The 16,684-nt window shown below is 48.2% G+C and overlaps 1 protein-coding gene across 1 annotated transcript in view; it reads right to left on the bottom strand.

Moving 5' to 3' along the window:
• Nucleotides 1–16,684, bottom strand: part of LOC133441584 (calsyntenin-2-like) — a 422,755-nt gene that overhangs the window by 20,402 nt on the left and 385,669 nt on the right. The window contains exon 12 of the mRNA XM_061719022.1: nt 5,946–6,157. Coding sequence (XP_061575006.1) covers nt 5,946–6,157 — 212 coding nt within the window. The remainder of the gene's footprint in view (nt 1–5,945; nt 6,158–16,684) is intronic.

Here is a 16,684-nt window from a genome sequence, read left to right as displayed (position 1 = left end):
TTCTCCCGGACTCCAATTATCCCTAAACTCAGAATACACAGTCTTCCCTGAGCTGCTGTGGTACCAGGTTTCCTCTGTCAGCTCCCATCACAGCAGCCCACGGTCGCTGCAGTCAGCTCTTTGACAGTCTGCTAAGCACCAACCTCCGCCTGTCGCTGCTACCCGGTCTGTTCCCTCGTTGTAGGTTCCCAAGGGAGGGAACCACCGTTACCCCTTTAACAACTTCCCAGTGGACTAAAATAGAAACATGGTGTGTGTGTTTGGAAGGGGTTGTTTAGGGGTGTTAAATATTATAAAAGGTACAGAAAAAAGGGGAGAGGGAGAAAAAAACAAGAAAAGGGATTTTGCCTACGGGGAGAATATACTCCATTGTTTTTAGGTACGAGGGCAGTTCTTTTAAACGTTCATCTGTTTGTTGTTGTTTCTTTCCCTGCAGGAATCACCTTCATGAGGACTACATCCCTTTTAAGCAGCGTTCAGTCATTACTCCAGTTAAAGCAAAATTCAAGGGGCAGCTGTTTTTAGCAAAAGTAGCTCTCATTAAAGCAGCTCAAGCAGAGTTGTTTTTTTTGCTTACATGAACTTTGAATACTCATGCTTCTGGGGCATAAAACTCCTACAGGCACTTATAAAATTGTAACTTAAAAAAGAAGAATCTCTGTTGATTTTCAACGGTTGTGTGTTTATGCGGCGCTTATTTGACAGTATGTGCAGAATAGCATCACTGGACTCACAAGTAGGATCATTTGTAACAGTAACACCCCCAAGACTGCACCAATCATAGCCATACATTTGCCATCACATATGTTTAGAAAGTTCTAAGCACTATTTTGACAATGAACTGTAAGACTTTTCCAATTGTCTTTGAGAGGCAGAGCCGCCTGGGAGATTTGCGAGGCCCTGTGCGAAATGGTTAGGGGGGGCAACATTTTTGGGGTTTTTCGGGTCGGATCGGGTGTCTATATGCGCAATTTTAACTCTCCAATTAGCAAAATACTGGATACCTTCCCCTGCCTCATCATCATTTGACTTGCCTCGATGCGGGGCCCCACGGCTGCTTGAGACCCGGTCGGATCGGTGATTTTTGTAACAAATTTATCAAACGAGCCTTTCAGAGAAGCATTAAACTCTTCCATTTTCTTTATTTTTTTTTCTTTTTTCATCCCCTGATGGAAATTTCCTAATTCTGTCTCGTTCTCTCGACATTGTGTGACAGTTTGTTCCACAATCCACCCGTCTGGATCAGAGCACCAACGCGCTTGGTCTGACGCAGTTGTAGTGAACGACAGACACGCGCATCATTGCACATATATTTATTGATATGCACAGACTAGTACACATTTAGGGCTGTAATGGAACGTGACTGTTGATATTTATGAGGGGAAAAAACAAAACAAAAAAACGAAAAAAAAATTAATAAATTTTGAAAAAAAAAAAAAAAAAAAAAAACGGCCCATAGCGCGAGGCCCCGTGCGGTCGCACGGTTCGCACACCCCTTGCGGCGGCCCTGTTGAGAGGTCCATAAAAATCATTAGAGCCATGTAGCCAGAGGGACACAATCAGAGTTTTTCATTTTGATTCACGTACTGCAGAAACATTCAGTGGCTTTGGGGTTAGCAGGACCTGAATATTCAGTTTCCTGCCCTGAAATCACAATGTTCTTCGGTCTCATAACCTTGCCATCCACGGTTCAACCTGGCAAACAATGCGGGATGGGAACTGTGACGAGAAGCTTTGGTTTACTTTGTCAACAGTTAGTGTTTATATTGCTCGTCACTGATGATTTACTGCTGCCGTTAATAGAGAAAAACACATCAAGTCGTGCTGTCGAGAGAGAATCAGACAGAGGTCAATGGAGGTGAAGAGCAATCGGGATAGCCACCAAGAACAGCAAGGCTCAGACTGAAAGTATGGAAAATATAAGAAAAAGCTCAAAAGTAAAAAGGAAAAGATCATTAAAGCAAAGTTGTCGAAATCTAAAGCATTAAAGATGAAAATCAAAAAAAATATGTGATGACCTTGACTTTGACTAAAGGCATCAGAGCAAGCCTCAGAAAGAAAAGGCTCCTGTATTAATATGAGAGAGACGGAGAGAGAGACCCGAGGCGGTGCTGAATAGGCTCAAAGTAGAGACAAGTGAATGACAGTGAGGCAAAGAACGGAAGAGGGCACAAGGTCATAAGCAGGGTGCAAGAGAAAGTTTAGGAAGACCACCGTAAATCTCCTGCACGCACACGCACACGCACACACACACACACACACACACACACACACACACACACACACACACACACACACACACACCCCAACTTTTTCTCTCCCCGTTTTTTGTCTTTCTTTTGGTTCCAGCTAATCTCTCCCTCCCAGCTGTAGTCTCTATTTCACACGCAGAAAGAACTCCTCCGACTCCTGAAAGCAATGCCACTTTCCACTTCTCTTCCTCCGCACATTATACACAATGGGGGGCTCGGGGGCTCTCTCTCTTTCTCTCTTTCTCGTTGCTTATCTGCCTCTAACTGACTGCCAGCGGCAGAGCTCTGGGCCGAGGGAGGGAGGGAAGGGAGGGGGGGCGTTCCTGCTTCTCTGGTCAAACTGTTGGATGACACTGGAGCTGCAGGGACTTTAAAGTCGTACTAATATGCTGCCAGGTCCGGGCCGTGCGACCCCAGGTCTCCTGTAGGTACAGGCCTTACTCAGCAGGAAGGGTTCTGCAGTGTCGCAGTGACAATCAGAAGATACGGCAACAATAGAGGGGCCAGCGCCTGCAGACCGGCGTGGTTGCGGTTGGAGTGTGCAGCGGGAACAGGACTCATTTTGGCAAGGTAATATGAATAAAAGCCTCTCGCTGACACTGCAAGTGCTGCTGGGGAGAAAGTACCTGCGGGGCTGTGAGAGCGAGCCGTACACTCACTAGCTCCATTTTGAGATAAGCCATTTTATGCAAAGTTGAACTTTACTACTGTAACGTTGAGCAACATACTGTATTCCATTAATCCCCACTGAAGCTACAAGTAAGTTTTTATCAGATGGTCAGTGCATAAAAAGGAATAATCACTGAACTTTCCAACTATTTCAAGTACCAATCCTGTAACTGTGTGTGTGTGCTCTGTGGGAGGTTTTTACAACAATGGCTTCAGTTAAAGGGCCCATGAGTCGGGGAGGAATACGCTTTGTATTATGGCTTTTATGCCTCTCTGGCAGGAACATCACAATACAAAGGCCATTCAATCCTGTTTTCAATTGTACCTGTCCAGTCTGGAAATACTACTTTTTATATTTTTGGTCATAAAACTACTTTCAGTTTGAGCTGCAGCGTGTGTACAACCAGCTGCTGAGACGATCCAGCTTGATTGATTCTATCTAAACTTAGGAGTTTATATATAAGTCAATGTATGCAATCAAATGTAGGAACCAAGTTTAGCAAGTATGCTTATAGTAGCTCTTGTGTTCGAGGAACTGACAGCCATGAAGACTTTTATCTTGTAGGTTTCAATTGTTCTCAGATCCATTTGTCTTTTAACTGAAATTAGTAAGATATCAATGTATTGCTATTGTTATTTTTTCTGTGCTGATATTCCATACATGGACTCTCGTATGAGTGTGGTTTTCATTCTGGATGTGAACGAGCATCCAGAACGAACCGATGTGGACCGACTACACCCTCAGCAGGATCCTGGAGGGGGCATGGAGCCCTCAGGGACCCCTGTGGCGGTTTCTCTGGGAGTATGGGGTGCTGGAATCCCTAATAGTAGACGGGCTGTCCAGCCCCTTTATGTCCTGTGTTGTCGGCTGGGGAAACGGGGAAACGGGGAAACGACTCTGCCAATCACTGATTCTGTGCATCACTTTCATGGACAGAATTTCTAGGTGCAGCCAAGGAGCAGACGGGGTCCGGTTTGTTGGCCTCAGAGTTGGGTCTATGCTTTTTGCAGATGATGTGGCTCTGTTGGCTTCATCAGGCCAAGACCTTCAACTCTGCTGGAGCGGTGGAGTGCCCTCTCCAGGTCGGGGATCAGATCCTGTCCCAAGTGGAGGAGTTTAAGTATCTCAGGCCCCGTTTACACGGGGCAAAAACGGAGGCGTTTTCATGCGTTTTGGCCGTTCGTTTACACGAAAACGGAGGTCAAAGCCCCCAAAAACGATAATTTCTGAAAACTCCGGCCAAAGTGGAGATTTTCAAAAACTCCGTTTTCACGTTTGCGTCTAAACAGAGAAAACGGAGGAAAACGGAGATTTACGTCACATTATGCGACAGAAACGTCACCAGCAGCGTCATGAGTGCGACCTGTGTTTACAATTTGTTTGGCCACCGTCAATATTTTCTTGTATTTTACCTGTCTTAAATTCTCTCAGACTCTCGTTCCGTCTTGGAAGTCAAGCCTGAATTATGGTCCCGCGTTAAATCGACGCAGAGCCTACGGCGTAGGGTACGCAGCGATGCGCGCCGTACGGTGCACGTCGCCGCGTATCCTACGCCGTAGGCTCTGCGTTGATGTAACGCGGAACCATAAATCAGCCTTAACTGGAAGTTACACGTGTCATTTGTTGATGTTGTTTCCAGGATTCTGATTGGCTGGCATGACGTTAACAGTGTTTTCATGCGGGTCCGTGTAAACAAGGATATTTTTGAAAACGTAGAGGGGAAAATATCCGTTTTTGTAAATACTCGGCTACGTGTAAACGTGGCCTCAGGCTCTAGTTCACGATTGAGGGAAGAATGGAGCAGTCGATAGGTTGATCGGTGCGACGTCCCCGGTGATGTGGACTCTGCAACGATCTGTCGTGATGAAGAAGTAGCTGAGCTCTGGGCAAAGCACTCGATTTACCAGCTGCTCTACGTTCCTTCCCTCACCCATGGTCACGAGCTGTGGGCAGTGACCGAAAGGACGAGATCGTGGATACAAGCGGTAGGAATGAGCTTCCTCCTGAGGGTCTCCCTTGGAGATAGGCTGAGAAGGTCTGTTATCTGGGAGGGGGTCAGAGTCGAGCCACTGCTCCTCCACATCGAGGGGAGCCCGATGAGGTGGCTCGGGCATCTGGTGAGGATGTCCCCTGGACCCCACCCTGGTGGGATCTGGTGGGAGAGGCCTGGGAACACCTTGGGATCCCCCCAGAGGAGCTAGATGAAGTGGCCGGGGAGAGGAAAGTCTGGGCTTCCCTCCTTAGGCTACTGCCACTGTGAGCCTAACCTGGATAAGTGGACCAAGATGGATGGATGGATGGAATCTAGTATGTCTGCTTTCCCCCCAAAATGATCTAAAAAATAACTAGTTTTAATCTTTGAGTCAGTACTTAATTTAACTTTATTATTAGTTCAAACAACTAAGTCCCATTCAGAAGCAAAACTGCACAAAGTTTTACTATTTTAATCTCATCTGAATAGGTTTTCTTAAGCAGTTACTCTTGTTTGAGCTTCTTGAGTCGAATAGACTAACTGGCATGAAGCTTGTTGCAGTTTTTACAGACGTTACTCCCTCACATTTATATAATCTGCCAGAGCGACTGTGAAAGTATAACTTTTGTTTTCTCGACTTCACAGTTTGTGCAGATGCGCCAGATGAAAGAGATTCTTGCTGCTGCTTATTTTCCATCCCACGAGGTGTTGTGAAATGTTTAACTGTCTGTGAAGTTTTGTTTTGAGAGCCAGGTGATCTATGAATATGCTATGGGACTTCATGAATGAATGACTGTATCATGAATATGAAAAGAGCCTGCTGAAATATTTAGTTAAAACAGATTTGTACCTCCAGGTATGTTTCCAACTTTGTGAGGTATACTCAGACTTTTTCAGATGGTGTATGAGTTTATCAGTTAGAAAATACTTTTAGCAACTGTTATTTAGATCCATGTAAGAACTCCCTCGCTGGTTTTTCATTTGTGTGAGATTGGATTGCTTTCTCCGGCTGGAACATTGTACAGTAGGTAGAGTATTTGATGGTGCTTACCCGTGTGATGTGCATTGGTGTCTGCCCTGGTGACGGTACTGAAGATGTGCAGGTCCTGGAACAGAGCGATGCCTCTTGAGGCTCTAAAGTCGGGAGCAGGACGAATGAGTCTCTCCACTCCGGTGATGGTGATCCTGGGCTCACTGGGCTGCAGCACCATCACTACGGCATCAATATCAGGAATGGTGATGCATGTGTCCTCACCAAAACACCTACGTATACACACATGAAGAAAGGGAAGAGAGTGGGAGGTGAGTAGGTCACGGGTGATATTTCACTAATTCCACACCTTCATTGCATCCAGTTACACATTCATATCTGTCAAAACGAGGGTCACATGGTGGCTTGATGGTTTGCAAGTCCAGATTTGAGTTTGTGAGGGGTTTACATTAGGGCTGGGCGATATGGACCAAAAGTCATATCTCGATATTTTCTAGCTGAATGGCGATACTCGATATATATCGATATTTTTTCTGTGCCATAATTGGGGTTTCCCCCAAAGCATTATAGCATAGCATCTCTGTTAGCTTCATTTTTTTCTGAGGCAAACCCTTAAAAAAACAGTCAGTTTTAATACAAAGCCTCGTGCCAAATGTCACACAGGTTCCTTTATTAACAGAGATCTGCACAATATCAAAATGTATAAAACAAATGAAATAAAAATAAACTGCCTGCATATATAGAATAAAAATGCTTCTTGAATAAAATAAAACAAATATCCCTTTCCTGCATAACAATTAATTTAAAATACACTGTGCAATTAATAAAATGTAGACAGTAACAGGCAGACTTTTCCACTGAGGTTGACAGTTGTGCAAATAACAAAACATTTGTGCAAATCTCAAATAAAACATTCAAGTCAATTTGTCACAAATAAGCTATATCAAAATACATTTAAAAAAAAAAAATCGATATAAACGATATTGTCTCGTACCATATTGCGTTTGAAAATATATCGATATATATTAAAATCTCGATATATCGCCCAGCCCTAGTTTACATGGTCTACCTGTGCTTGCGTGGGTTTTCTAGAGGTACTTAGATTTTCTCCCACAGTCCAAAAAAAAGCTTGGTGGTTCTAAATTTCCCAAGAGTAAGTCTGTACGGTTGGTAGCCTACATGTGGCCCTGGGACAGACCTGCTCAGGGACTACCCCTGCTTCTTGCCTGAAGAAAGCTGGTATGTGCTCCTACAGATCCCTGTGACCCTTAAACAGACATAGATAATGGATGGATCTGTCAAAATGTTGAGCATCACTCAGATTTTCTTGATACGTTTTTTTCTTCTTTCAGTCCTGCAGCTCTCTAGTTTTATACTTTCTCTGCTAGAGCCGCAGGGCATGCTTTGTACAGCAGCAGTGTGTGTTGCAAGATGCAGTGAAACCTCTAGCAGGGCGTAATAGTCTGATAAAGTTGAAGGTGTGTCTAAACCTACTGTCAATTTCAGTTTCAATTTTTTTCTGAATGTATGAATCAAGAAAGCTGAAATATGGTAATTAATGAATTCAGTTGCATGCTGAGATCTGAAGTCTTTCACCATAATTTGGACTTTCCCAGTGGTTTTAATCTTCTCTGTGTCTATACTGACAGTTCTGTCCTGCAGCATTGGCAGGAATACATTTGATCTGAAGCTGAAGAAGGGAGAAACTGCTTACTATGCTTACTATGCAGTAAGCTACAGGAAATCAGGAAAATGTGGAATATCCTGGAAATGCGCACATCTCGTACTGTTTTTGCAGACAGTATGACCCCGAATTTATTTATTTTTTTTTCATTTCCACTTCACAACTTCATAAGTTTGTTTTACATTTTAGCCTTGCAATGTTTTTTTTTTTTTTTTTAAAAAAAGCTCAATTCTTTTTGGGGGCTAAACCTTAGTTATGCTGAGTTATGCCCTGAGTTATGCTCAACCCTGCAAGACCTTGTCTGGTTTTATTCTTAAAAAAAAAAAAAGAACCTTGTTCTCCAGTGAGATGTGACCATGTTCATATCAAAATTGCACCTTGTAAAATGTCATTTACTCTTCTGTGATGGCAACATCAGTGCAGACATTGATGTTTCCAAGCAACATGTGATGCCTTCAAGACCATCATTTTCCATGCAAATTTCATCAAGACAATGCAAAACGTAAGTTACGGATGTAACTATGGTTCTGTGAATTCCTGGATGACTGCCAGTGGCAGTAAACAGAGTGGATATGTCTCCTCGCGCTCCGCGCAGGTCGAGATTTAATAACAACAGTGTCACGTGAGTGACGTGTAGGCTACCTGTGCGTCTATAAATACCGCCCGGTAGACTACATCCGGCCTCCCAGAATCTTCTCGCAGGAAGTTCGGAGTGACCGGTGTGACTGGCAGTCATCCAGGAATTCACAGAACCATAGTTACATCCGTAACTTACGTTCTGTTTCATTCCTTCCAGACTGCCAGTGGCAGTAAACAGAGTGGATGACTCATACCAGCACTGTCACGAGGAACAACACCCACCTAGTGGTCAGCCGCAGAAGCCAAAGGCAGAACGGCCGAAGCCAGCGTGGACCCAGAGGCCACGTTAAGGCGATAGAATCTGGAGAAGGTGCACGGCACCGTCCAGGACGCCGCTGCACAGATCTCAGACAACGGTACCCCTCTCATTGCCGCCCAGGAAGTGGCCACACCCCTGGTGGAATGACAGACAACGCCTGAAGGGGCAGGTCTACCTGCCACGTCATAAGCCTGTTTGATTGCTTCAACAATCCAGTGGGAGAGCCGTTGCTTCGACAGGGCACGGCCCTTGTGCGCCCCCCTGTAGCACACAAACAACTGCTCAGAGCGTCGAAAGCTCTGTGTTGCCTGAAAATAGAGCTGCAACGCCCGGACTGGGCACAGCAAATTAGCCCGCTCCTCCAGCCGGGACTCAAACGGGGGAGGATGGTATGCTACCAACTCTATGGCCTGATTGGCATGGTCAGGGGGTAACACCTTTGGCAGGAAAGCGACATTTGGCCACAGGGTCACTCCTGAGCTGTCTGCCTTCCACCGAAGGCACGTAGGACTGACTGAAAGGGCGTGGAGCTCGCTCACACGCTTGGCAGACGTAACAGCCAACAGAAAGGCGGTCTTCCATGACGTCGTCCTCAAGGACCCCCCTGCCATAGGCTCAAAGGGTGCCTCGCCCAAGGCCTGCAGGACCAGCGGCAGGTCCCATGCTGCTGCACGCTGCACTCTGGGGGGGCGCAGTCTCCTGGCACCCCGCAGAAACTGTGCCACCCAGTAATGCGCACCAACTGGTCTACCATCGATGTGGCCGTGGTGGACAGAAATAGCCGCTACGTGCACCTTCAAGGTCGAGGCCGCCCGGCCCGCCTCAAACAGATACTGCAGGTACCGCAGTACAATTTGTAACGGACAGGAGATCGGGTCAAAACCCCCGTCCCTGCACCAGGAGGAGAAAGCGGCCCAGCAATGCGAATACACCCTTCTTGTGGAAGGAGCTCTAGCATTCTGCAAGGTCTCACATACCGAGGGCTCAAGGTGCGTCAAGAATGACCCTTCCCTCTCAACGGCCAGGCCCAGAGTTGAAGGAGGCTCGGAGAGGGATGCCATACCTCCCCGCCCAGCTGGGACAGGAGGTCCGACCGTACTGGGAGCTGCCAAGGCTCCCCGTCCAACAGGCTGAGGAGCGTGGAGAACCAAATCCTCGAGGGCCACTTGGGCGCCACCAGGAGGACCCTGTGACCCGATAATCTCACCCTGTGAAGCGTGGGCATCACCAGGGGAATCGGAGGGAACGCATAAAGGAGGCCTCTCGGCCAAGTGTTGGCGAGAGCGTCCATCCCGAGCGGGGCACTGGTCTCTGCCAAGGAGAACCACAGTGGACAATGAGTCGTACACTCCGAGGCGAACAGATCCACACGGGCTTCCCCGTATCGATCCCAAATCATTCGCACCACCTGGGGGTGCAACCGCCAGTCCCCCGGGGGCAGCTGCCGGCGTGAGAGGGAATCCGCCACCACGTTGGCTCTGCCAGGGAGGTGCATTGCCCTCAAGGAGGCCAATTGAGGATGAGCCCACATCCACAACCTCCGGGCCTCGTTCAGGGAGTCCAGCGACCTGGTTCCCCCCTGGTGGTTGACATGAAACACTGTCGAAGTGTTGTCTGTCCGGACGAGGACATGCTTGCCCCTGAGAAAGGGCAAGAAGTGCCTCAGCGCCAAGTAGACAGTCCGGAGTTCTAGGACATTGATGTGCCGTCCCCGCCACAGAGGGCCCCAAACCCCCTGGACTGACCTCTTCTGCCATACCGCACCCCAACCCTGAGGTGAGGCATCTGTTGTCACCACCTCTCGCCTCGAAGGGACTGAGCCGAGAGGAACACCGTGCAATAGAAAGGTGCTGTCCCGCCACCGGTGGAGATGAATAAGGCACTGGTGGGTAACCTTGACCTTGACCCACCTGTGAAGGCGAGGGTCCATCTGGAGGTTGTTGAACCACATCTGCAGGGGGCGCAGGTGCAGCAGCCCCAGAGGTGTCACAGCCGAGGCCGCCGACAGCATCCCCAGCAGTCGGAGCCATGCGTGGACGGGCAACCTCATCCCGAGGCGGAAGGACCGTAGCAGGTCCTGAATCCGCTGTGCCCGCTCTGCAGTAAGGCGTGCCTGCATTGACACGGAATCGAGGGACAGGCCGATGAAGGTGGTCTGCTGCGTAGGACGCAACAAGCTCTTCTCCCAATTTACCGACATGCCCAGAGCCTCGATATGTGTGAGGACCCTGGATGTCATCAGCTCCGCCTCCTGGAGCGAGGGGGCGCATATAAGCCAGTCGTCCAGATATGGGAGAATCTTTACTCCCGACAGGCATAGCGATGTCAAGGCCGCCCTCATGCATCTGGTGAAGATGCGAGGAGCCAGGGACAGGCCGAAAGGCAGGACGGTGAATTGGTAGGCGTGGCCTTGAAAGGCAAAACTGAGAAACCGTCTGTGGTCTGGGTGTATTGGGACGTGAAAGTAGGCGTCCTTGAGGTCTATGGAGGTGAACCACTCCCCTGGAGTGACAGATTGAAGGACGTCGCGTGTACGCAGCATCCGAAATGGGAGGACCTTCAGGTACTGGTTCAGACCCCGAAGGTCCAGCACAGGCCGAAGAGAAGTGTCTTTCTTCGGAATGAGGAAGTATGTTGAGTAAAACCCACTGCTCTGTGTATGTGGGTGAACTCTTGTGATGGCCTTTTTGTCCAAGAGTTTGGCTATCTCCTGTGACAAACACAGGGCCTTCCCGCGGTCTCTGACCGAGGTTTCCCTGACCCCGGAGGGTGGTGGGGGCCGGCGGCGGAACTGCAACCTGTAGCCCTGGGACAGTGTTCTCAAAACCCATACATCTGGAGAATGGGCTGCCCAATAGGCCAGGTGCTGATGTGAAAACCTGCCCACCGCCGGCCCGAGGCCCTCATAGAGTGCCTCGAGGATTATTTGGGGGTTTGGGGGGACGCTGGTGTTGCCCCTGCACCCGCTGAGACCGGCGAGGTGGAGGGTGTGCGCCCCTGGGCTGACGCCCACCACCCCCAGCAACCCGGCTGTGCTGCCAGGGCTGCGGAGGGGGGCTCGGGGGATGTGAGCGGCGCAGGTCTTGTGCGCCCCGTCTCCTGGAGTGCTGAGCTGGGGGTCCCATGCTCGCACTCCGACGACCCCAGGCCTCTGATGCCTGACCCGACTGCTTCCTGCGCTCCAACGCCTGTTCTGCCTCTGGCCCAAACAACTGGCCCGGCACTACCGGAAGCTTCCGTAGCGTCTGCCTGCAATCATCAGACATGGGTGCCTGCGCCAGCCACACCTGACGCCGCGTCACCACCAGGGTGGACATCAGGCGGCCAAGCTCTCTGGTCATCAACCCGAAGGCTTGGAGCGCAGCGTCGTTAGTGTCACCCAACTCCCCGCCCTCATGCTCCGACTGCAACATCTGGGACTGGGCGAGGAGGAGCACGGAGAGGGAGTTTCCAATGCGAGCCATGCGGCCTGCTGCATCATAAGCCGTCGAGAGAAGGCTATCCGTTACCCGGCACTGAGGCCTAGGACAGCGGGCCTTATCTTTGAGCGCCTCATCTGGTGAAAGGACCAGTGAGGCGATACACGGGTCCACGGGAGGCATGTGAACCAGGCCATGTTGCTCCGCCTGGCGCATGGAGGCCAAAGTCCTCGCATCCTTGCCATGGTAGGCAAACGCCTTTGGATCTGCCCAGCAGCGCCGCAGCTCCTGCAAAAAAGCAGGCGAGGGCGGGACATCAAAGGGCGGGGCTACAGGAGTCCGGCGAAAGAATGGGTTGCTCGCCGGTTGGGCAGCGGGCGCATCATCCAGCCCGACCTTAGCCAGGGCCGCACGTAGTGTTGCCTGCAAAGGGCAGGGGCCCTCTCCCAGCTCAGTGCTCCCAGAGCTCCTGAGGGATGTCTCCGAGCCAGCCTCTGCCTGTATGCTAGCTGGGTCAACCACCAGACACGGCAGCTCAGGGGAGGGATACTCGCCAGAGCTAAACACACTGTCACGGCCTTGAAACATGGAGTTCGAAGCCCTGGTAGACATAGCATCGTCTCCACAATCTGACTCCCAGGGGACCGCCGGAGGTGGGGAGGGCAGAGCCCGCTCCCTCACTAAGGCCTTAAGCTGCTCCAGTTCAGCCCGTAAATCCTCCATCTCACTGCGTGAGGGAGCATCCTTCGCCTTCTTCTGCGTAGGGCCACTGCGCTCGTCATGGGGCCCCGCTCTGCGCTTGTCCCGGTGCTTTTTGCGGGAACCTGCACTGACATGAGCGGGCCCAGAGGGTGGGAGGTCGCTCCTAAAGAGGAGGCCTTCCACCTGACGCAGCCGTTCCTCTCTCACCGAGAGCGGCAAAATGCTGCAGTTGATGCAGGGGTCTGACAGGGCCTCCCTCAGGTGCCCCACCCCCAGACACTGGGGGCACAATTCATGGCCATCCTCTACCAACAGTAGAGTGCCACACGATGTACAAGCCATCATCGCTTCCTCCAAAAAATAAAATGGTCAAGTTAGGAAATCTGGGCGAGAACTGAGACTCGATCAGAACATCTAACAGACTCCTCACACCACTGTTTTTAATCCAAACACTTCAGTGTGGAGCCAGGCAATCCAGGCGAGAACTGTGGCCGCCACAGAACGCGTCCGGAACCTCTGGACTAGCTTTTTTTTTTTTTTTTTTTTTTTTTAATATATATATTTTTTTTAAATTTATATATATATATATATATTTTTTATTTTTTTTTTAAAGCTTAAGTAAAAAAATACTTACCAAATAATACCAAGCCAGGCTAGGAACCAACAGACGAGAGCAGTGGGCGGACCACTGAACGCGGCTGGGACATCTAGCATGTGGAGGAATCAGCCCAACAACAAACAATTCAAGACCGTTTGTGTGGCTGGGGAGCGAGCCAGCCCGACACACGGGCGCTCGATCCAGATGGAAAAAAGGGAGAGGTAAGATGGCTTGACAGCCACAGCCTTAGAGGGCACAACGTGCGCTCCGACCAAGAGTCACAGGCAGGCTGTCAAACACCACCAACCAGAGTTGAGCTTACCTCCCCGAACCTGCAGAAAATATAGATCCGAAACACGGATCTACGGAGCAATTAACCAGCGATGTACGTCAGGTTAACAGCGAGAAGATTCAAGAGGCCGGATGTAGTCTACCGGGCGGTATTTATAGACGCACAGGTAGCCTACACGTCACTCACGTGACACTGTTGTTATTAAATCTCGACCTGCGCGGAGCGCGAGGAGACATATCCACTCTGTTTACTGCCACTGGCAGTCTGGAAGGAATGAAACAGAACCCCTTTCTGCACCATCATAAAGAAATGGCTGAGGAAGAACTGGGTACATGTATTATAATATATATACATGTGTATGAGTGTAGGGGAACTGGACTAGCCTGCCTGCAGTTCTGATCTGTCCCCAAACCATAACAAGTAGAAAAACAAAAAAAAAATTGACTAAAGAACAATCAAAAAGTTATTTGTTATTTACTGTCTAATTGTGTGTTGCTGCTTTTAATGTCAATGTAAAGCACTTTTACTTGTGTTGAATTGTGCTATATAAATAAACTTGCCTTGCCTAAAATGCTTCCATGCTTGATATCATCTATTGGCCTTCTGTATATCTGGTCTCATCTTTCCCTTGCTCCCTGCTGGTCCGTACTCTTTGTTCCTCCGTGTTTTCAGCTCAGGTTTTTGTACTTTGTAACGTTCATGTTCGTGTGTTTTTGCAATCCTGCTCAGCAGCGCTTTTTGTTAATAAATCATTGTTTTTTTGGAACTCCTGCTTCCTGGTCTCCTACATCTGGGTCCTACTCCAACCTTATTCCCAACAACACACACGCACACTCACACACACTCCAATGGGCAATTCTGAAATACCAGTTAATGGATTTATATTACCAGATGAATGTAGTGGACAATAAAGACAATCTTGAATTATCCCAGGTTAATGCTGCGTGCACACAAGTTAAAATCCTTATAAAACCAAGGGTGCATTTGCCATATAGTTAACATTTTCTGATGGTGGTAGTTGAATAACCGCAATACAAAGCTATGAAGGGTATGTTCAAAGTTTCTGATGCTCCACATCACTTTAAGAACTAAGGTATAGCTGTCCATACCAAGTCTAAACCCTTAGGTTTTGTCATTCATGAGGCAAAAAGCACTGTCACGTTGGCGTGCAGATAGCAGACCACCTGCAGTGTTTTCATACATACATGTCTGCCCTCACGAATGCCTGTCAGCGTGTGATAGCATGCATTTAATGCCTGAGCTTCAGCTGGCAGCCATAAATGGACGGACACATATTGGCTCTTTTAGGATTTGAGGCAGCGAGCTGAGAGCTCACAATAAAGCTGCTCTGAGAGTAAACGTTATCCAGCACAGACACACACACACACACACACAGACACACACACACACACACACACAGGTCTGCTGTGTTCACACGTGCATATTAACAAACATAAGCTCAGAGTCCTGCTGCACAACAACTCTGATGCATTGGCTAACACACACATAACACGGTAAAAACTGCAGAACACATATCTATCAGGTGGAAAATGTGAGCTATTAGAATATTCAAATGATAGTAGCATGGGAAGGGGGAGGTGTTGAGGTGGTGACGGCAGTGGTGGGGGAGCGTATACGCGCTGAAAGCTGAACAAACAAGCCAGACTTTTGTTTTTACATTTCACCAAAGGCCTTTCAAGCACACAAACATCTGTCAGTGGGAGGGACGTCAGAGCCTTCTCTCCCCACTGTGGCTCTGTAAGCAGCTACAACACATCATAACAAGGTTTTCTTTTCCTGGATTGAAAAACCTGTGGTAGAAGATTTGTGTTCCTACGAATCCTGAGTCTTTCCTGTCCTCATGCTGCTATATCTGAATTCATGCAATAAATCTCCATATGTTTCATACCATTTTTATGCTCAAAAACCAAAACAATATTTAATAAAAAAAAAAAAATCCTCTTCTCATCAGTTTTAAGAAACTCAGGTGAAATGGATGGTAATTATTGAACTTTTGGGAGTTATTTTGGACCCAGAACCATGTTGATGAGACAAAACATTTCATGATTAATGATGTTAGAGAATGAATCAGAAGAAAGAAGAAAGATCTCATCTAAGATCCAAATATGCTTCAACTAAACCAACACATCCTGTGTGGCAGCGTTGTGCATGCTTGTCTGTTGTTCCTCAGTTATCATAAAATGATATTGACATGTTCTCATCCGATGGAGACAGAGCCAATTCCCACTATCTTTCCTGGAAAGAAAATGGGAATTGAAAATGCAATATGTGAAACGTTGCTTGACAGTAGGATAAAAAGCAAACTATTGTCTCTAATCCTCCCAAGTCAGTCGTCGTAGGCCTTAGGTCTGGGACAGAGCCACGTTTCAGGGTGTTGTGTAATCTTTCCTTCTCTTTTCTCCAGCTATGGCCAGTGGTGTGCGTGCCTGCTTGCTCTGTGGGCACTAAGCCATTTTTGTGAGCTGTGGGAGATACAGACTCAGTGATGCAGGGAGGAGACTGATGCGTGGGCCTGCTAAGCTGTAAATATAAAAGAAGCAAACAAACCTGGAGCCAGGCCAACTTAATTATAAAGAAATATGACAAGAGAGCATAAAAAGACTTTTGCAAAGATTATTTCCCCACAGCTCATAGTAATTGAGGTTATTAGGCATCAAAACAAAACACATTTAATTGCATTTGGAGGGATTAATTAACATCTTTATTTATTAGAGTAGCGTGATACTGTCTGCAGCAGGGAGTCCTTCGACATTTGCTTGCATGGTATGTCAGCAGAATACGTGTTAGATGGGACTCTTCCCAATGTCTAAGGCCACGTTAACACATAGCCGGGTATTTACAAAAACAGATATTTGTCCCTCTACGTTTTGAAAAATTCCATCGTTTACACGAGATCGTTTTCAAAATCTCTTCGTTTACACAAATCCGCATAAATAGGCTGTTAACGTCATGCCAGCCAATCAGAATCCTGGAAAAAACATCAACAAATGACACGTGTAACTTCCAGTTAAGGCTGATTTGTGGTTCCGCGTTACACCAACGCAGAGCCTACGGCGTAGGGTACGCGGCGACGCACACCGTACGGCGTAGGCTCTGCGTCGATTTAACGCGGGACCATAATTCAGGCTTTACTTCCAAGACGGAACGAGAGTCTTTCGTTTGGAGTAACAGAGAAATGGAGTTAC

Source organism: Cololabis saira, chromosome 4 (assembly GCF_033807715.1).
Source record: "Cololabis saira isolate AMF1-May2022 chromosome 4, fColSai1.1, whole genome shotgun sequence".
NCBI classification, from domain to species: domain Eukaryota; kingdom Metazoa; phylum Chordata; class Actinopteri; order Beloniformes; family Belonidae; genus Cololabis; species Cololabis saira.
Note: the sequence above shows the minus strand (reverse complement) of the source record. Positions and strands in the feature narration are given on the sequence as shown.